The sequence below is a fragment of the Pogona vitticeps genome, chromosome 13 (genome assembly GCF_051106095.1).
Source record: "Pogona vitticeps strain Pit_001003342236 chromosome 13, PviZW2.1, whole genome shotgun sequence".
Lineage (NCBI taxonomy): Eukaryota > Metazoa > Chordata > Lepidosauria > Squamata > Agamidae > Pogona > Pogona vitticeps.
Window position 1 is genome coordinate 11,681,553 of NC_135795.1, and position 20,944 is coordinate 11,702,496.

At 43.2% G+C, this 20,944-nt stretch overlaps 1 protein-coding gene across 1 annotated transcript in view; it reads right to left on the minus strand.

The window, feature by feature from the left end:
- OTOA (otoancorin) overlaps positions 1–20,944 on the minus strand; it is a 54,227-nt gene that overhangs the window by 27,158 nt on the left and 6,125 nt on the right. Inside the window, exons 6-16 of the mRNA XM_078381522.1 lie at positions 15,459–15,590; positions 14,487–14,722; positions 14,190–14,293; positions 13,780–13,880; positions 12,176–12,315; positions 11,301–11,424; positions 8,950–9,165; positions 7,354–7,521; positions 4,408–4,548; positions 2,344–2,399; positions 523–640 (exon numbers count right to left, since the gene is read on the minus strand). Of these exons, the coding sequence (XP_078237648.1) occupies positions 523–640; positions 2,344–2,399; positions 4,408–4,548; positions 7,354–7,521; positions 8,950–9,165; positions 11,301–11,424; positions 12,176–12,315; positions 13,780–13,880; positions 14,190–14,293; positions 14,487–14,722; positions 15,459–15,590 (1,536 nt within the window). The remainder of the gene's footprint in view (positions 1–522; positions 641–2,343; positions 2,400–4,407; positions 4,549–7,353; positions 7,522–8,949; positions 9,166–11,300; positions 11,425–12,175; positions 12,316–13,779; positions 13,881–14,189; positions 14,294–14,486; positions 14,723–15,458; positions 15,591–20,944) is intronic.

A 20,944-nucleotide genomic window follows, 5' to 3' on the forward strand; every position in this document is an offset into this window, starting at 1 on the left:
ATCTATGCATTCTTCAGAAACTTGGCCTCAATCCAGTCAATAGTCCTAATTACAGCAGGCCCATGGAATCGGTTGCTCAGTGGTGACGTAACATTGTAAATACAATTAATATTGTGTTCTGTTCTTGCTGGGTTTTCTAATTGGATTCAGGCTGTTGTATTTTATGAACTCTTATACTAAATTACGTCATCTAACCCTTTCACAGTAATACAAAGAATCAAAGCTTAGCTATACTGTATACTGGATTTCATCCTTCTCTGAATGTGATGGCACCGTTGATGATCCCTTAAACACATCAAGATAAGTATTCTAAAAGACTTTTTTTTTAAATCAAACATGCAGAAATAGAACAGACTTACAGGTTCAAACAGCAAAAATGTTAAAGAAATGAACAGGTATCACCCATCCCTACATATATCCATAATGCTGTATAAACGACAATAATCAGGATCCTAGTGGTAAGAGCTCTATAAACCTCCTGTTGCAAAACAAAACAAGATTTTGTGGCACATTCCACGTTACCTGATATGGTGACAGCAAATCAAGATTATTTTCAAAAACACTAAAGGTGTTTAAAAAAGAGATTGGGCTCAGTTTCTCAATTTGCCAACATCTTATTCCTTTTACCAGCTGGCCGGTGCTGATTGGAAAAAGAAAATAAATACATGCAGTAAGCGTTTAAAGGTTCTAGCATGGAAGACACCTCACATAATCTATTCAGAAGTAGTTTTACTCAGTTTACACTTTAGCAAATGTATCTTGGATTCCAGCCCTTGAATTGCACTGTTTATCAATTTAGTGTTCTTTAACACAAATGGCTTATTGTTTGTAGGACAAGAGGTTCTGAAACTCGCACCTGTTTTCTACCATTAGATTATAGGCCTAGCTAGGATCAATGATGAAGAAAGTATACTCTAGAGAGGGAGGTATTCGAATACGAATACCTCCGCACAAGTGGCGATAACGAGGGTCCCGCCCTCTGGGGCCAGATGGTCCACTCACAATTCCACTGCTGCTGAGACCTTCGCAATCCTTCCAATGGCTCTGGAGCACTCGGTCAGCGAGCCACTCTTCGACCTGGCGAGGAGGCTTGTCGTCCCGCCTCCTCCCAGGGGTGATGAGCCAATCACGATCTCTGGAGCCACTGGAAGGATCGCAGAGGTCATGGCAGGGGCAGAATTGTGAGTGGACCCTCCGGCCCTATGGGGCTGGACCCTCGTTATGTCCACCTGTGTGGGGGCATTCAGGAGTCATATCGCCTTCATTAATGCTATGTAGAATTGACTTGGTGGTGAGTTGAGATGGGCACCTTGATTTGGAGGTTCACGCCATGTGTTCCTTTACTCTGAAGAGCCTCGTGGCACAGGGGTTAAACTGCTTGTACTGCAGCCAAAACTGGGCTCACGACCTGGGGTTCAATCCCAGGTAGCCAGCTCAAGGTTGACTCAGCCTTCTATCCTTCCAAGGTCAGTAAAATGAGTCCCCAGCTTGCTGGGGGCGGCCAGCCATGTGTCGCCTGCATAATTAACTTGTAAACCGCCCAGAGAGTGCTTTAAAGCACTATGGGGGGCGGTTTATAAGCAGCATGCTTTGCTTTGCTTTACCCTGCTTCCCCATCTGGATCCCCCACACACCAGCATGATGTGCATGCTGTTTGACCAATCTCTGGCAGGAGCAGCTAGGCTGCTGCCTTCAGTGACAGCAGAGGACACGGTCTCCATCACGGATGTGAAAAAAGATGACTCCTCCACCAGTTCAGAAAGCCGGGGGCTGGACCGCTCCTTAATGACCCTATCACCCGCATCCCTCCATACGCCTGGAAGAATGGAAGACATCACCTGCGTGCCTGACTCTCAGTGATGCTTTGGCTGTGGACTTCTCATATTGGCAGGGGGGTGTTGTAGACCTTTGGGTGACCTTCCAGAACTGCAGTTCTATAATTCTCTCAGGTCCCATAGAGAAGAAAGCATAAAGAAGGAGCGATACAACAAAGCGCCCCCCCCCCCCCGTGCTTCAAAGATAATCAGAATCAGAAGCACAGGACATTTTGCAAACGGTGCGGTCTCCTTTGTCAGATGTAAAAACAGCAACCAAGGAGGGTTGCTGCTGCTACACAGACAGAATTTTCTGCTGGGAAGAAGTACTTGCATCTCCAAATACACTAGATCCAACTTTGCTTCCTTCGTGCAGTTATTACTTCTACAGGCTTCTCCTGCTTGTGGCAAATTTTCAATGAATGAACACAATTGTCTTGCTCTCAAGGAGAAAGAAAATAATGTTTGCAATGGTGACACTTTCAACACAAAACCAGGAATAAGACCTACATAGAATTAGCACTCTTACCTTAAGAGCTCAGCAACAGGAGTCTTCTTTGATAATAATTCATAAAGATACAAGGCCTGTAATGCAAGATAAATACATAAATATATTATGTTTGTACCAATTTGGAGGGGGAGTACTTCTACAACAAAATGTTGCAGTTTATAATCACCAGTCCTGACAAGGAAGACTTTTCCCCCAAAGCTTCTCCTAGATTCCTTCTGTCCCTCTTTTTCCTCCTGACACTAACATAGATGACATTACAACATTCTGTACCTCTTGGAAAGTCATAGGTTCTGTTGGGATAATACCAATCTTGCATGCTGGGCAGCTGTGAGCGGTGGCTTTATTGTCAAATGCGATTTTTCTTTGCCACTAACTTGATTGGAAAAGTTATTTTCTTGCCGTTGGAATTTGCAGCAAGTCCCTAGCCCCTTTTTCGGTTTGTTTTTGCTTCCATTGTTTTGTTGTTAGCTCTCTCTCTTCTTCCTTCTACCATCCTCCAAGCAGCAAGCATACAGGGGCTGCTCCATGCTGAAGCCACCATTTTCCTCTAACTGTAACTACAGATATTTTACTGTAAGTAAATATGCCTCTTTTTTAAAGTTGATATGCTTCTGGAATGATTTTTACCAAACAAGGTGCTAGTTTTGTGTGCAACTCAGGGAGGGTGTTCGATGAAACTAGGCTGATCTCCCCACATTTCTGTTTTTTCTGCCTTATACTCTGCTCACTAAAGGAGTAACCAAAATCCTAGAAACCCCCTTTGTTTACCAAATTTCCCAATAGGTTCTTGTCAGGCAATATGCAGTTTAAATGCTCCATTTTTTAAAATTTGTAAATATACAGGATTCCGCATATTAAAGAGAATCAGGGAATATCTCCACTACACCGTTTTAGCATCTGGATTCCACTTTAACTTGACGGCTCAATCCTATGGAGGTTTTTAGTTTGGTGAGTTAAATTGCTTTCCAAAATGCTCTAATGCATTCCCTTGAACTAAGGCAGAGAATTTTATAACCCTTGCCAGAATACAAATTCTAAAGTTCCACTGGATGGATCCAAAGCAAATAAAGTGAAATCAAACTGCTTTAGTGCGATTAGTGTGGATGCACTCTCAGACACATCTGAATGATCATACCACCCTGTATGAGTCTTCTCAGCTTTTAAGATCTTCTGAGGTCCTTCTGTTGCTTCTCCGACCTTCCCAAGCTTGTTTGGTGGGGACAAGCAACAGGGTCTTTTCAGTGGGTGCTCCCAGGTTTGGAATGTGTTGCCCCAAAAAGGCAGACTTACCACCTCTTTCCTGTCCTTATGTCATCAGACAAAGACCCTCCTCTTCAGGTAGGCTTTTAAGCAGAAAGAGTGTCAGGAAGCCTTGTTCATTCCTTTATGCATTTTAAAATGTTTTAAAATTGTTTTAATTCTAATATATGCTTTAATTGTTTTAATATGTTATTTATATGATGCTTTTAGTACTGTCGAACGTTTTATAATTGTAGCTGTCATGAGCCTCTGTGGGTCCCCTGTGGTGAGAAAGGCAGCCTGTGCAATACAGGCGTACCTCGGTTTACGAATTTAATGCATTCTCTGGGACATTACGTAATGTGAAAAATTTGTAAGCTGAAATGTGGTTTGCCACAGGAACAGGAGCAGCGCTACAACCCTCTAGGCACAATGCATCCTGGGGAAACTTGCTTCATACTGCGGGGGAAAATCATAAACCGAGGCATTATTTTCAATGGATTTCCATTTGTAAACCAAAAATTACGTTAACCCAGGTGTTCGTAAACCGAGGTGCTACTGTACATTACAATGCAATGCTTTGAAGACAGCCTAGTCCCCCAAAGGGGGGACCTTCCAAGAGCATCTTATCCTGCCCTCCCGTTGGCTGTTTATTAACAACAATGATCATTCCAGGAGAAATTAGATGAATGTTATTGAAAATCTGACCCTCAGGCTCCTTACTCACACTTTCCGGCCCTCTGCCTCTTTGGCAGAACGGGCGACTGGTTCTGCACAGCCCGTTCTGCCAGAATGATTCTGCCAGGGTACCGAAAACCTTCAGCCCATGAAAAATCCAATTACCTGACTAGGCCTCAGTTCTTTTTCTTTCACGAGGGAAGAGTAGAAACTTTCTCCCTTCCACAAATCAAAAAGCGACACCTCTTTTAAAAAGGGTCCTTGCAGATCGGCAATTACAGACAACAAATCCGTGGAGGAAATCATCTACAGGAGAAATAAAAAAGGAAAATGCTTTGGTCTTATCCTCAGCTTTGGTTCTTGGTTTAGCGAATGTCTGCATCTTCCTTTGGTTTTGCCTGAAGACACTCATGGCTGTAAATTTCAATGACAGCGATCCTGTATACTTATTGCAAAATAATTACATTGAAATCAGAAAGACTTGAGTCTAAAGCTTGATATTTTCACTCTCGGGTATTCCAGAATCCGTGTACAAAGGATTCCAAAATCCCTCAGAAATATATGATTAGGACTCTGTGTAATTATGTTAGAAAATGTTTGTACATCACCCAGAGTAGTGTGAACTTATTAATTGGGTGGTATATTAATTAGAGAGAGATAGCAAAGTGCAGAAGGCTAAGCAAGATGAACTTATTCCTATGAATTAAGAGTAAATACTCAGCATGCTCACAGAGAAGTAAAAGAGAAAAACCAACTCTTCTTTCAAGAAATCTATTCATTATAAAACAGGGCGAATCCTGTGCCTGAGTACAGAAGCCTCTATAGCTGGCTTTCTATGTGTGCAATTGTGATGAAGGCCAACACAGAAGCATTGTTATTCTGTTGGGTGACCTTTGCTGATGAAGCTGAACAAGGAAGTTCCTTGAAGAAAAAAGGACCCACCACCACCCAGCCCGGGTTTCTTTAAATACACTGTATATGCACTTATTGGTGGGACGTGGTGGCGCTGCAGGTTAAACCGCAGAAGCCTCTGTGCTGCAAGGTCAGAAGACCAAGCAGTTGTAACAGTGAATCCACATGACGGAGTGAGCTTCCATCACTTATCCCAGCTCCTGCCAACCTAGCAGTTTGAAGGCATGTAAAAATGTGAGTAGATAAATAGGTACCACCTCAGTGGGAAGCTCACAGCATCCCATGTCTAGTCGTGTTGGCCACGTGACCACGGACACTGTCTTTGGTCAAACGCTGGCTCTACAATGTATTCGCAAAGGCTTTCACAGCAGGGATCTAATGGTTGTTGTGGGTTTTTCAGGCTCCTTGGCCATATTCTGAAGGTTGTTCTTCCTAACATTTCACCAGTCTCTGTGGTCGGCATCTTCAGAGGACAGCTGGCTCTACAGCTAAAAAACAGGGATGAGCACCCTGCCCTAGAGTCGGACACGACTGAACTAAATGTCAAGGGGAACCTTTACTTTACCTTTATATGCACTTACTGGGATACCTTGTATGTTGTCAAGTCAATTCTGATTTATGGTGACCTTTTCAGGATTTTCTAGGTAGAGAGGACTCAGAAGTGCTTTGCCCTCTCCTTCTTCTGGGGCAACCTTGGGACTATGGAGCTTGCCCAAGGCCATCCAGGTTGGTTCTTCTCCTGGAAGGCACAGTGGGGAATCAAACTCCCAACCTCTGTCTAACTCACTGAGCCAGCCAGCCAGCTACTGAGATACATCAAGGGGCAGAAACAGCTTTACTGAGTTCATGGAAGAGTCCTACTTTTTGTCTTTGATCCATCTCCACCAACACACAAATATCAACAGCAGTATTTGCAATATGTGATACCACAGGTAACTCACAAGCTAAACAATGCACTGAGCACAAAGCCAGGGTGGATTCAAACACACTGAGGATCCAGGAAGTAACCTACTTCTATCTTTAAGTCCTTATGGCAGGAAAGGAGCCCTACATACCATGTCATGCCCCCGTGAGGTCCATTTGATTTTTGCATGGAGGCTCTTGTTACGTGCCCAGAAATAATAAATTAGATAACTGAAAGTAATTTGAGAAAGTTGCCTCCTTCCAGGGCCAACCAAATGGGATGGTGGGCCATGCATGCAAGCACAGCATAGGAAGCAAAAACAGCTCTTACAGATGGTGGATTTACCGTGCTACGTAGATCAGATGCCCAGAGAAAGATGCTGAATCCCCCAAAGGTGATTTCACAGTTCAACCAATCCACAGCTTGCTAGCATGGATTCTTGCACCTGAGGATATCACAATCCTTTGTTTCTGTGCATTTTTCCCCTATTCGTAGGTCAAGGATCAGTGAGATGAGCCTCTTTCGTACTTGAGTGAACAGTGCGCGTCCTTTGTGTCAACCTTGGGAAAGCTCTTTTTTTCAGACAGGATGGGGATGCTGGGAGTTGTGGTGTAGAAAAGGAACTTTCCAACACCCTTTGTGGATTCTTCATGCTGGGAGAAAAACTCCCCCCCCCCATTTTCTCTTGGCTTGTACTTTTACATCATCAGGAAGTACAGGGGCTTCCTGGAATTCCTGTCCTGTTAGAAACACACTCTTTTAATATCTCTTCTCCTCGTGTCTCTGCTAAGAAGATATAGCAATCTTTTCAAAAATATTCTTACAAACCTTCTCCTATCAGGGTTTATCTTGTACATTGTGTTTATCCCATGGTAACTGATTGCAAATTGAAAGTTTTTGTCTGAGAAGCTATAGCTGCAAAAATTAATTGAATGGGAAGTGTCATTGTATTAAACATTACCCCCCCCCAACACACACACAACAAACCAAAGCAAAACACAATCAATCTTTAGGGGAGAAAAAAATGAGGAGGAGATATTATCACTGTCTTATCACTTTTTTGGGCAAGGAAAGCCTTTCATCAGGTGGTTGGAAGGAAAAATACCAAGAGTGTTAGTTACTAGACTTGGAGTATGTTTGGATCAAATAAACGCTCTGTCTGGATGAGCCCTAAAGGTGGCAGGTGTTAAACTAGCAAAAGAGGTTGAATCCCCTCTCTGCCCAATCCAATCCTATAAAAATCAGGTGTTTGGATTTCATTTGCCGACTCTTTACACACAAAGGTTTATCAATACCTTCCGGAGGATGCCTTGTCGTTGGGCAGGTGACAAATCAGCTGCTCGTTGAACTAATGCTCCTCTAATGACCTGAGCCAGCTCGCTGGGGTTCATGCTGTGAAACAACTGAGTGCTAATCCCAATCATCAAAGGCCCCATCTGGCTGACATTATGAAATGATAAAGCCTAGGCAGGAAGCAAAAGGAAGACATCTCAGCAGATTTGTCATGGTTTCTGGAGAGTACATGTTAGAGTGTTTAGAAACGTGCAAGACAAAGGTTCATATCCCCATGGCCACAAAGCTCCCATGAAACTATCCTACATCACAGGGTTGTTGTTAGAATAAAACTGGAAGAAGAACCACTCAGAACTCTTGGGAGAAAAGTTGGGATATGAATCGAACAGTCATGTAAAATTGTCATGTGTTTTTTGCACAATGTATGCAGAAGTCTTCTGGGCTATGGGTATTCCCTGTCTAACCTGTGTGGGTTCATGCAGGATAAAGTCATTTTAAATACACATTCCAGTCATCATAGTTATAATTACGTTCCCATAAGAGATGCAATAAAAACAAAGTATGTTTTCAAGTGTGTGTCTGTGTGTGTAAATGAAGGATTTATAGGAGTGAAAACCTGAGTAATCCCACAGTTGTTAGAAGAAAATACAGTATAACTGCTCTTGCAATTTTTGAATGTGTTTGACATATGCTAAGACTTCATCTATGTAAGTACATGTATAAACTGATCTATATGCACGAGGTTTGGTTGGTTCATTGGGGTTTGACTGTGGGCAGAATGGTGCTGCCTCATATACCTTCTCCTCCAGGGATCCCTCCCCACTGGTCTTTTTTCTTTCTCTGTCCCCTTGTACTCCCCGATTTTGCTCCTCTCTTTTTTCTACATTTTATTCTAGTAGGACTCTATGTTTTCTCAGTCTGACTGCCATTCACTGTACATTGAATTTGACTGAAATGCAGATAATGACTATTGAATCAATTGTGTGAGTTCATTGTTTGCACTTGGAACAGAAAGTTAATTAAACTGACGGTGCTTTTATTTAAAAAGCGGCATGTATTTCATTTTAGGTCTCATATTAATATCCAAGTTTGTGTAATTTGCTGCAGCTAATTGTGGCTAATTAATGAAGTGCTGGGGTGCATCTCAGTTGGGTGTCTTGTCATGCACCCAGTTGCACAACCGAGATGCACCCCAGCACTTTGTTAATTAGCTGCAATTAGTCACAGCAAGTTACGCTGACCTTACGCAGACACCAAGAGGATTCCAGCCACTGTAACAATTATAATCTATAACAGTCTTTCCCAACCTTGGGTAAACCAGATGTTCTTAGACTGCAGTTCCTAGAAACCCGGCCAGCACAGCTGTTGGTGAAGGCTTATGGGAATCGCAGTTGAAGAATACCTGGGCTACCCAAGGTAAAATACAGAATAAAGTACAGTACTGTCCATTTTTGAACCACTATGGAATTAAAACAAACCATGACCCAGCTTCATATTTCTTAGACTGGGTCAATCTCAATACCTATTGTGGTACTGATGTGGTTTTGTGAACATATTTTGCTTTTTCCTTCCATTTGCATGGAATTCCCTCAACGTACCTTTTCATACATCAGGTACTTGCTGGATAAAATCATGATTTGGCTTTTGGACCATCCAGATACTTGGTTTAATGTGGAGATCGTGCTGTGCACAGCCTCCGGTGAAAGAGATTCCAGCTGGTTGGTGGTCAGGCCCACAACAGCATCGGAGAGCGACCCAAGAGTATCATTCAGCGTCTGGTTTTGTATGGCAATGTCAAGAAGCTGGGATTTGAGCTGAAACCATGAAAAAAGTCCTTTACAGAGTTGATGGAGAAAGGCTAACAGTGGCATACAGTACATAGCCATCCCTTTTGAATTCAATGGATCATGGCAGCAGTGTTTCTATGTAACTCAGAGACTGGACATGTTTCTCTTCTGGACTACAACTCCCATACTGTTTGGTGGGTGGGTGATGGGAGTTGTATTCCATAAAAAACATTTATACTTTTGCTATAAATACACAGAGAGACAGCACATAAGGAGCAGTAGTATGATGCACATCATCAAATTTATAAAGACCAGCATGACTTATGTTCCTACATGCATGGTTCCCTGAAAACATACTCCATTATGCTCAGCAATGATTGCTTCTGACTGCATAGATTCAACTAGCAAAGTACACCGCACTTAAACAAAGTACCGTATTTTTCGCACCATAAGACACACTTTTCCCCCACAAAACAGGGGGGTGGAAAGTCTGTGCATCTTATGGAGCAAAAAAAAAACACATTATATTTCCTGTTTTCTTCTCCTAAAAAAATTGGTGCGTCTTATGGAAAGGTGCATCTTATGGAGTGAAAAATACAGTATTTTCAAACAGCGCCTATGTTGTCTTGAGCTTTGTGTGAGATGTGTAATGAGGATTTTAAGTTGCTGGCATGAAGTAGGAACCCCACGTCTTTTTTCATGTGCCGTTAAGTCAATTTTCAGGATTTTCTAGTTAGAGACTACTCAGAAGTGGTTTCCCCTTCCCTTCCACTGGGGGTGTCCTGGGTCTTTGCAGCTTCCCAGGCTGGCTCTACTTACAGGAGGCCCAGTGGAGGAATCGAACTCCCAACCTCCGCCTCCACGGCCAGAGACCTAAACCACTGAGCATTCCAGCCAGTTTGGAACCCCACTAATGAAAAGGCTGCAACTAGCCATGGTTTGGTTATTTTCTTCTTCCTCTGACTTCCTCTAATGCTAATGTATCATGCAGCAAGGGAGCAGCCCAGGTAGGTGGGACTCCTTAACCTGGGAAGGCAGCCCATCTAGGAGAAGGAAAACTCAGATTTCAAACCTCCACTGCCTTGTGGCTATATCCACTAATGGAAAAGGCTTCAGGAGTTAACCTCTAGACAAAATCTGGAGTTCGTATTGTTCTGTCAACTCCTGCGACATTGCTGGAACCAGTTGTATTGGCTCTTGCCTTTCCATTTGAGTAATTCAGTGACGTGGAGAGGGGGGATTTGCTGCTCGGGTAACAGCCTATCCTCCATATTATTTTACCCAGGCTTCGTGCTCTGGAGAGGACACTCCAGCTTCGCATACAGCGTCAAAGTCCTCCATATAGAGCACATTACCATAGTCTCTCGAGACTGAACAATGCCTATGATGAGCCACTTCTAGTCATTAAAGAGTTTAGAGTTTACTCTAATACTTCACCCATGATGACATGGGTCTGCTCTGAAAAAATGTCCCTCAATTCCTCCTTAGTTAAATTCCTAGTTGCTAAAAGGAACATATCTTATGAGATCATGTTTATTTTTTTTTTTTGGCAATCTTTTCTCACCATGAATTTTCACCATGTCTCACTCAACCCTTGTTGAAGGGTTCGAATACAAGCCCGCAGCCACCATGAATTTTGCTCTAGAGATTAAAGCTCACTTTCTGACACTGACTTTGATATTTCTGTGTCAAAAGCTCCGAGCAGGAAGCTTTTTATTAGCCCAGTAAGATGCTTTTCATTAGTACAAAAAAATTTTTTTTTTACTAAAACAGAATTCCAACAAAAAATAGTCCCAGAAGTGGTACTCTATCAGGGCAGTGGATTTGATTTAAGATTTTATTTCTGAAGGATTGGAGAAGGGTTTAAAAAGATGTAACTAAAGCTGTCTGGACACATGACTTGGCAAGCTCTACTGTCTTTCATCAACAAATCGTGACTAACCGGAGAAGACTTTTCCTTCCTCTGCATGAGTTCTATGTAAGCCTTCTGGATGACTTAATCCAATTTTAAAATGGGGGAGACCGATGTGAAATAACTGGGAAAGCACCATAGGATGATGTCAGGATAGAAGAGGCATTAACCTGTCAGGAAGGGTAGAAGACTTGACAAAGATGGGAGAAGGGTGAGATTTCATTACTGTTCACTCCTGTTCTGAACTCACCTTCTGAACGTCAGCCTGGAAACCTCTCAGTTGGTTACATTTAATCATTTGGTGAAGCAAAACCCGGGCCACATTGGCATCCACCTCTTCCAGGTCTTTGTAAAAACAAACCAACAAACCTAATCTGTACGAAAGGACACAGACATTAATAGCAAGCTTTTTCCCTACACATACCATCAGTGAGTTGCAGTTGATGTAGAGTGTATTAAGCCAGGTGTAATTCTGCACACATTACCCTGGTATCAAGCCCATTTACATCATGAACAGGGAGTCATCTTTGTCATGAATTTAACAACACAGCACTTCCTCTGTCTGTTAAATGAGGGTGATGGGATTCTAGAATTGTAGGGTTAATGTTGACTTAAGTGCCTCAGGCATTAGGACATTGTCCTACGGTAACAAAAAGAAAGAAAAGAAAAGAAAATAGTTCTGACATTGTGCTCTCTCCATTCCTCTTCTGAACTGTAGAGTCATAGATGAGTTCCAATGGCTGAGGCAGGAAATCCATGGCTGAAGCATTTGTGAAAGACAGCCCCCCGGTCTCTGTTTGAATAATATTGTTCTACCTTCTGAGACTGTTGTGAGGACCAGACCAAGATAATATAATGTTCTAATTACCCTGCCATTTAGCTCAGAGTAATTAACTTTGAGCCAGATGAGAGATTTCATTAGGTTACACAGCCCTCCTGGAACAGCACCACAATAATCATTAAGGCAATAGAACTATGATCTGTCTGAATACTGTCCTTCATCAAAATCGCCAATGTAACATATGAGAAGGAATCCTTGGAACACTGAGCACCTTCTTTTCCCCATGCATAGCCTGCAAAAAACCTACAGTACTTCAAAACATAATCTTAAATAACAGGACTCGCCTATAGAGAGTTGAAGTATTTTTCATATCGAAGCCGGATGCGTTTATTCTTTCCAAGAAAGCGTGGGCATGATCTGGGGTGATATCAAAGACAGTATCAAGCTGCTTTGTGGCATTGTCGTAGCTGATGTACAGCCTCATCTAATTGACATAAAAGAGAAAGATGTTTGATTAGGGACTGAACTAACGAAGTACATTAAACGTCCATTTCACAGATAGATACAGACAAAGGCATATAAAATGTCTCTAATTCTTAAAGCCAAAATCTTACTAGGATTTTGCACTGGCCTAATGCAAACTGCATGATTTTTGGAGGTGAATTCCCTCAAGTAAAGAAATCACTGGGGATACTAGTTGTTGCACCCTGAATTGTCGATTCAGTATGACGCAATTTGCCTCCAAGAGTTATATTGTTTGTTTTTATGCCTGCAGGAGCAACTAACAAGATCTTTGCTAATATTCTGGGAAGGTCAGAAAGAGATCTATTTTGCCCCAAATAATTATCAATCCAAAATTATCAGATGCCGTCTTCACACTTAGAAAGTGAAAATGTTATTCCACCAGAGGGTTATCCCAACAGAAATAAATCGTTCAAAGACGCTATGCCTGTACAATGAGGCATATAAATAAAACCTGTGGGCATGACCAATCACAGAGTGGAAGCAAATACATTTCCAGGGCGCATGACTTAGGAAATGCTGTGCCAGGATGCACCCACTTGATCTCTGACAGACATTTCACATCACCCTCATCATATCCTATTTTGCATCCACTGAACCAATTCTGCAATAGTTTTTCATATAGAACTTTCAGTGCATTTCAGGGACAGCAACATTGGAAACATTCACCGGGAACACCAAGAGGGGTGTGTCGATATGCCTTATGTGCCTTTAATTAACAGTTTCGGGAACTACAATAATTGATTTGACTGCAAAGGAATGATTCCATAGTCAGTATTGGGTGCATGCGTAACCCCTATGAAATACCGGTTCAGCCTAAAGGGTTAGGATGGAGAAAGAATAGGAGAGTTGCCATGGCTGCTTGGACTGCTGAGGCCCCTGCCAGCTTGGTTTAGGCATCATTCCTATATGTTTGTGCTGGAGGGGTGAATCCACCTACTGAATTGATGAATTGCATACAGTTGAACTGATATTTTGTTTTAGGGTTTTGAAGATTTCACATGGACTCTGATTTTTCTGGCTATTGGACACCCAACCCATTTGAGAAAAAAAAATGCATTGAATTGTTATCTGAATTTGAATTAAAAGGGGCCCTTGAACTTTGCAATTCTACAAGCAGCTTCTGTTTTGGTGCCGTTGCTGCGCATATTGTAGCATTTTGTTGTGGTTCTAATTGCTCATGTTGTCTGTTCCACCACTGAATAAGAAAAGACTCCTTTGCATTTGTAAGGTTCATCAGCAGATCTCTAAGTAAGCAAATAGCAGAGTTTGCTGTCCGCTGAAGATGCCGGCCACAGAGACTGGCAAAACATTAGGAAAAACCTTCAGAACACGGCCAAGAAGCCCGAAAAACCCACAACAACCATAAGCAAATAGCCCCACAAAACTTGAAAGTGTTGCACAAGCTTCATTTTTTTTCACTTACTTCATAGGGATTAATTTTTCTGATTGTTTCTACTGGGAGATGAATCATATATCTTCCTAGAATCCAAAGGCTTTCTGCACTGACCCATGAAGACGAATTATCTGAATGTGGAATACCCACAACATTAAAATATTAATAACTGAAAATATAGTTGATTTTTTAAAAAAAGGGGACATCAACAAAATGTCAACATTCGCTGCGCTTCTTTTTAGGGTTTAGAACCAACCTATGTACCAGCAGCCAAGCCCTTTCCTCAAATGCATTCCATTCCACCCTAACCCTGCCCACCTGCCACCAACAAGGTTTGTATTCTGTAACCACTGTGGATGCCGAATTCTACCAGGTGGTTATTGTGAATTCCCTGGTTTGCGGAGGGGACACATCTTGCCAATTATTCATATTTAACCTACCATCAACACTGTAGTTCCTTTGTAGGATCTGTGTCATCCAACCATACAAAGCCCGTTGTGCATTTGCTGGTATTCTGTCATATAGGTCTTTGAATACCATTGATCTAAAAGAGACGTGTAATACAGGATGGATTACCAGTGTTTCATTTGCTAACATTAGCCAAACAGTTTCAGGATCCTCCAGTACAACTTAAAAAAATATCCCCCAAATGTTCTGAAAGCTAAGGTGAACCCTTAGGTCATCTTTCCAAAACCAGTCATCACCTAGAAGAATGAACAGGGAAGAAAGGAGCTTACAGGTTTCGAAAAGCATCTTCTGGAAGATGTTTTGGGAGGCTTGATATGGTGTAAGCCTGGAGGTAAGTAACTGAAGATTCTCGAAGGATCTGACTTAATGCGCCCACGCATTCTGCCGAATCCAGTGTTGGAAAGCATTTCTCCAGAATAATATGGAACAAGGTTCTGTTTCCTCCTGGACTTTGGAAAATCCTTTCTCTTATCCCAGCTAGGTCGATAACAACATTTCCCAATTCCTGTTTAGCAAAGAGTATAAATATAGAAATGACTGGGAGCAGTGGCATGTGGATCCTGCAATAACGACTGCAGTGGTGAAGTGTTTCTTGAACCTCTTAAGCCAGCCTTCTCATACAAGGTAAAAGGTAAAGGTAAAGGTTCCCCTTGACATTTGGTCCAGTCGTGTCCAACTCTAGGGCGTGGTGCTCATCCCCGTCTCCAAGCCGTAGAGCCAGCGTTTGTCTGAAGACAGTTTCCGTGGTCATGTGGCCAGCACTAGGTACATAATGCTGTTACCTTCCCACTATGGTGGTAGCTATTTATTTACTCGCATTTTGCATTTTTGCATGCTTTTGAACCGCTAGGTTGGCAGGAGCTGGGACAAGCAACGGGGGCTCACTCTGTCGCGTGGATTCGATCTTACGGCGGCTGGTCTTCTGACCTTGAAGCACAGAGGCTTCTGCTGTTTAACCTGCAGCACTACCACGTCCCACTCTCATACAAGGTACCCACCCCATGGACCTGGTTCTCCCCACACCCCAGCAGTTCTAATTCTGTGACCAGTACTCAGTCCTTATGGGGCTACTATTCATAAAACCTCTTTTCACTGGCTATTTGGGATAAGACTTCACAGTTCAGTTGCCCAACATCCAGAGGGCCAACTTTCCCCCACCCTGATGATGCAAAATGTAACAAAAAGTCGATATGGTTGCGAACTGTTCCACTTGTCATGTGCCATAACCAAAACCACCTTACCAGATAGCCCTGCTCTTTACCAAAGAGATATTTCAGTGCAGTGTGAAAACGTCGATGATTCATCTGCTGAAACTCTGACAACAACACTTTGGGATGGGATAAGAGATTCTCCAGGTAATTTTTGACAGAAACCTGAAAAACAGGGTAAAGAGGTGAAGAGAAGAAAGAATGCAAAATTCATTATCCCCCTGCCCCCCCCCCCCAATGTAGGCATGAAAATTCTTTATGCCAGGATAAACAAGGGGCTTCAATCGAGGATATAAAATCTTTGGTCCTTCACATTTAGGAAATGCTCTCCAAAAAACCTTTAAGGGATAATTAAACCAGAGACACTTTTCTTCCCTAGCAAGCCAAGATGAAAGCACCAGGCCTGGCACAGAAACAGATGTTATAAATAGCCCACAATGAGGGCCTGAAGCACATTGATGTTAAAGAAAGATGAATGAGTCAGGTTTCTTTTTTGTGATGGAGAAAGCCTGTGCTTAAGTTCTAGGGACCTATCACCAAAAAAGTAGGCTAATTTGCATAGTCCTGGAGACAAGCAAAGCTCCTGCACTCAGACGTTTTTACTAGTTATGGATTTGCTTCTTCTAATCGTGGACTATCTATAGCATTTGTTTCTTTCCCCTCCTTAAACTTGCCTAGCATATGCACAGAATTGCATCCAATACTATATTTTTCAGAGCTGCAAGATCAGAAGCAACCCTGAGAGTTCAGGGCCAAATCCTGAGACCAAGGGGTGGACCATTGGGATGTCCAGTGGATAACCCCTTGCAATGTCACCAATGTCCAGCAGACAAGGGTTAGGAGGGGTTTGCTTTTCCCAGGCTTTGTACAGCTGCTCCCACCAGGATTTTAGCCTTTGCCCCACTTCATTTTGAACTCCAAGGCCAAACTTACCTGTTGTTCCTTTTATCTCTTGACTCCCTATTTTAGCAAATCCAATCCCCTAGAATGAGAAGAATATCTTTCTTTGGTGTCAGTTCTAGAATGTGTTGTAAGGCTTCATAGAATTTGTCAGTCTCAGCCTCCTCACCATTGGTGGTTGGTGCATAAACTTGGATTACTGTGATGTTGAAGGGTCTGCCTTGGATTCGTATTGAAATCATTCTATCATTTTTGACATTGTATCCCAGTACAGCTTTTCCCAATGTTTATTCTTGCCATCTCCTGTTTGACCACATCCAACTTACCAAGGTCTGCCTTGGATTCGTATTGAAATCATTCTATCATTTTTGAGATTGTATCCCATTACAGCTTTCCCCACTCTTTTGTTGACCATGAGGGCTACTCCATTCCTTCTATGGAATTCTTGCCCACAATAGTAGATATAATCATCCAAATTGAATTTGCCAATTCCCGTCTATTTTAGTTCACTGACGCCCAGGATGCCAATGTTTATTCTTGCCATCTCCTGTTGGACCAGATCCAACTTACCAAAGTTCTTAGATCTTACATTCCAGGTTCCTATGCAGTATTTTTCTTTCCAGCATCGGACTTTCCTTTCACTTCCAGGCGCGTCCGCAGCTGAGCGTCCTTTCGGCTTTGGCCCATCCACTTCATCAGCTCTGGAGCTACTTGTACTTGTCCTCCGCTCTTCCTCAGTAGCATGTGGGACACCTTCCAACCTGAGGGGCCCATCTTCCAGCATCATATCTTTTAGCCTTTTGTTTCTATTCATGGAGTTTTCTTGGCAAAGATTGGAGTGACTTGCCAGTTCCTGCTCCAGGTGGATTGCATTTAGTTGGAACTCTCCACTATGACCTGTCCGTCTTGGGTGTCCTTGCACGGCATAGCCCATAGCTTCTCTGAATGACTCAAGCCCCTTTGCCATGACAAGGCAGCAATCCGTGAAGGGGGAGATCCTAGTGAAGGCTGGACTGGGTGCAATCTCCTAGGAAGCTGCATGGTGGTCTTTGATACCACTTGAATCTCGCAATACTGCACATGAGGCTGGAAAGGCACCATTGCAAGCGGCTCTCAGGGTCAAAGCAGCATGGCTTTTTGAATGAGAGGTGATGAAGACATTTGTTACCACTTCCGGTTGCCTCCCTCTCCAAGTGCAGTTGCAGCCCTCAGAGTAGCAGGAGGCAATGAGTTTTTCTACCACGGTGTTGATGTTCTGGTTGCAAAGCAAAGTACTTTGGAATGGCTTGGTCTTGAATACGGAATTAAGACCTATTAGCCTGACAAAAGACAGGCTTGTGATAGAGATAAAAACTCCCAGATCTGATTTGTGGAATAGGATAAGCATAGTTATCAGCACTGTTTGGACTACATTTGGGGGCCTGTTATAATGAACATTGTATATAAAAATGTACCAGTACATTACAGATTGTAAGCGCTCATGGGGCACATTGCTTAGAAAGCACACTCTTTTCCTATTAACAATTTTGCTCAGGATAGAGATAGGAAACATTTTGGTTTTTTGAACTATAACTCCCAGAATCCCGTAGCTGCAGGGCTGTGGAAGCTGTAGTCCAAGAAAACAAATATTTCCTTTCTCTGGCCCAGGGCACAACATGGCCTCTCTTCAAGATAGGACAGGCCCCGATTCTATATCTTAATCATAGCTGTGACAAACCCAGACCTACTGGGATATGTCACACAGTTACACTAAGCTGCCACCAACCATTCCCTGTAAGAAGTCACACAGACCAGGGATGGATTTTTAAACAATAAAGAATAAGGTTTATTTTAAATACACACAGGGAAAAATAAACAATCAGGTGAATAGGATAAAGTAACGTGGCTTATTCTCACTCATACATACATACAGTTTGGTTCACACAGAACCCTTAACTTAAAGCACAGACCCTGAACCTATCAGTTCTGGCTAACCAACAGACACCTGAACCTATCAGGTTGGTACTCTGACACACAGTAGTACCCTGTCTGACACACAGACTTCCACAACAGCTTCTTCTTCCCAGCTGCTGCTTCGTCACATCCCAGCGTCTCTCAGCATCTCTCTCTCACCACACAGGCATCACATATATATATACAGTACAGCCCCTCCTCCTGATGTCCCGCCTTCCACTCCCCATAGGATGGAACTTTCCCTCCAAACCCATGACAGACAGGTAACATCAGTGCTGTATGTAACACCTCCCCTCTTTATAAGTTGTTTTGTAGGGGGAAAGCTAACGTGCTTTTCACCAAAAAACAACCTTGATAAAATACACAAAAACAGTTATACATACCATATAATACTTACTTATCCTTACATTCTAAGTCAAACCATAGCAATTAGGCATTTTAAACATTTACCATATACATTACATCCATTTACCTTTATTCATACAAACCAAATTCAAAACCAGGTACATTTAACTTTTTGTCATCATTATATACACATAGTCCATGTTCTTTCGCCGTCTTCATTCTTCAGGTCTTCTTGATAAGGCGTCAGCAACACAGTTCACTGACCCTCTGACCACCTTCACTTCAAAGTCATAGTCCTGTAGGTTTAAAGCCCACCTCATAAGTTTGCTATTGTGGGTTTTCATTGTCTTTAACCATTGTAATGGTGAATGGTCAGTACACAGAACAAAATGTCTTCCCCAGATGTAAGGCTTGGCCTTCTGGATCGCGTAGACTATGGCCAAACACTCCTTCTCCACGGTTGCCAAATGTCTCTCACCTTTTTGAAGTTTCCTACTTAGGTAGGACACTGGATGCTGGTCACCATTCTCATCCTCCTGGCACAGAACTGCTCCTACCCCGCTGTTAGACGCATCGGTGTAGATGATGAACTCCCGGTCGAAGTCTGGAGCACGCAGGACAGGATAGTTGATTAACGCCTCCTTCAACCTCTGGAACGCCGCCTCACAGTCGCTGGTCCACGGGATGCGGTCATCAGCCTTCTTCCTCGTCAGATCGGTCAGCGGAGCCGCAATCTCGCTAAACCTCGGGATGAACTTTCTGTAGTAGCCCACCAACCCAAGAAATGATTTGACTTTTTTCTTGGTGTTGGGTCTAGGCCAATCACGAACAGCTTCTATTTTGGCCTCCAGGGGTTTTATCATTCCTCCCCCTACCATGTGACCCAAGTATTTTATTTCTGGGCTACCCAGCTGACACTTGCTGGCCTTTACTGTTAGCCCTGCTGCACTTAACCTCTGCAGCACTAACTCCAGGTGTATCAGGTGATCTTCCCAGGTATTACTGAAGATCCCTATGTCGTCAATGTAGGCCACTGTAAAGTCACTGAGCCCTGCCAAGGTCTGGTCCATCAGCCTTTGGAATGTGGCTGGTGCATTTCTGAGACCAAAGCTCAGGACTCGAAACTCATAGAGACCAAAAGGGCTGCAAAAGGCAGTCTTTTCTTGATCCCTGGGATCAATTCTTAATTGCCAATATCCCTTTACCAGGTCCAATGATGAGATGAACCGACAACCCCCTATGGTTTCAATCAGGTTGTCTAGCCTGGGCATTGGGTAGGCATCAGGAGTGGTTACACGGTTTAATTTCCTGTAATCGACACAAAACCTAATGCTCCCATCAGGCTTGTCCACAAGGACTATCGGAGAGGACCAAGGGCTAGAAGAGGGGACGATTATGTTCTCCCTAAGCATCTCGTCCAGCTCCTTCCGCACCTTGTCCCTATAGGGTCCCGTTACTCGGTATGGGGATACTGCCTGCGGGGGTGCATCCCCTGTGTGGATCCGATGCATCACTCCCTTCACTATCCCCGGCTTGTTGGAAAACACCTGTTGATATTTACTAAGCAGCATTTTTAGTTCTTGCTGCTGGTCTTGGGTGAGTGCAGGACTGATCTTTACCTCCTCTGGGTTGTATTTTACTTCCCCTCTACCCTCCCAGAAGGGTAATTCAGCTTCCTCACTCTCAGCTGCTTTTATCGCGAATAAAACCCTCTGTTCCCCTCTGTAGTAGGGTTTTAGGGCATTCACATGAACCACCCTCCTTGCTTGGTTCTCCTCCTGCTCTATTAGGTAGTTCAGGTCTGACATCTTGGAAATGACCCTATATGGTCCTGCCCATTTGAGCTGCAGTTTATTCTCTCTGCAGGGCCTAAGCCAAAGCACTTCCTCCCCTGGGTCAAAGTGCCTCTCTCTAGCTTTGTGGTCATACCATGTTTTCTGTCTGACCTTCTGAGCTTGCAGGTTTTCTGCTGCCAGCTCTAGATTTCTCCTTAGGTCATTCATCAAGGTGTCTAGGTATGTCACAACGTCTTGTGGGTCATCCTGGGTGATCTGCTCCCAATTTTGTTTGATCAAATCAAGGGGCCCTTTCACCCCTAAGTGTGCAGCAGACATGTCAGAGTGACCCCTTTGCAAGATCATGGGGCGATACTTTTCAGGTACCACCAGCTGACTTCTGATCCCATCTCCCCCTTTTGAGATATTCCTCAGGGTTTCTCTATATAAAATCCCCTTTTTCTCTATAAATCTCACTGGGGTTTCAGGTGTTAGCTGGGCGTCAGTCACCTGTTCAAAACACTTTTGGAGAGTGGCGTCTGCCTT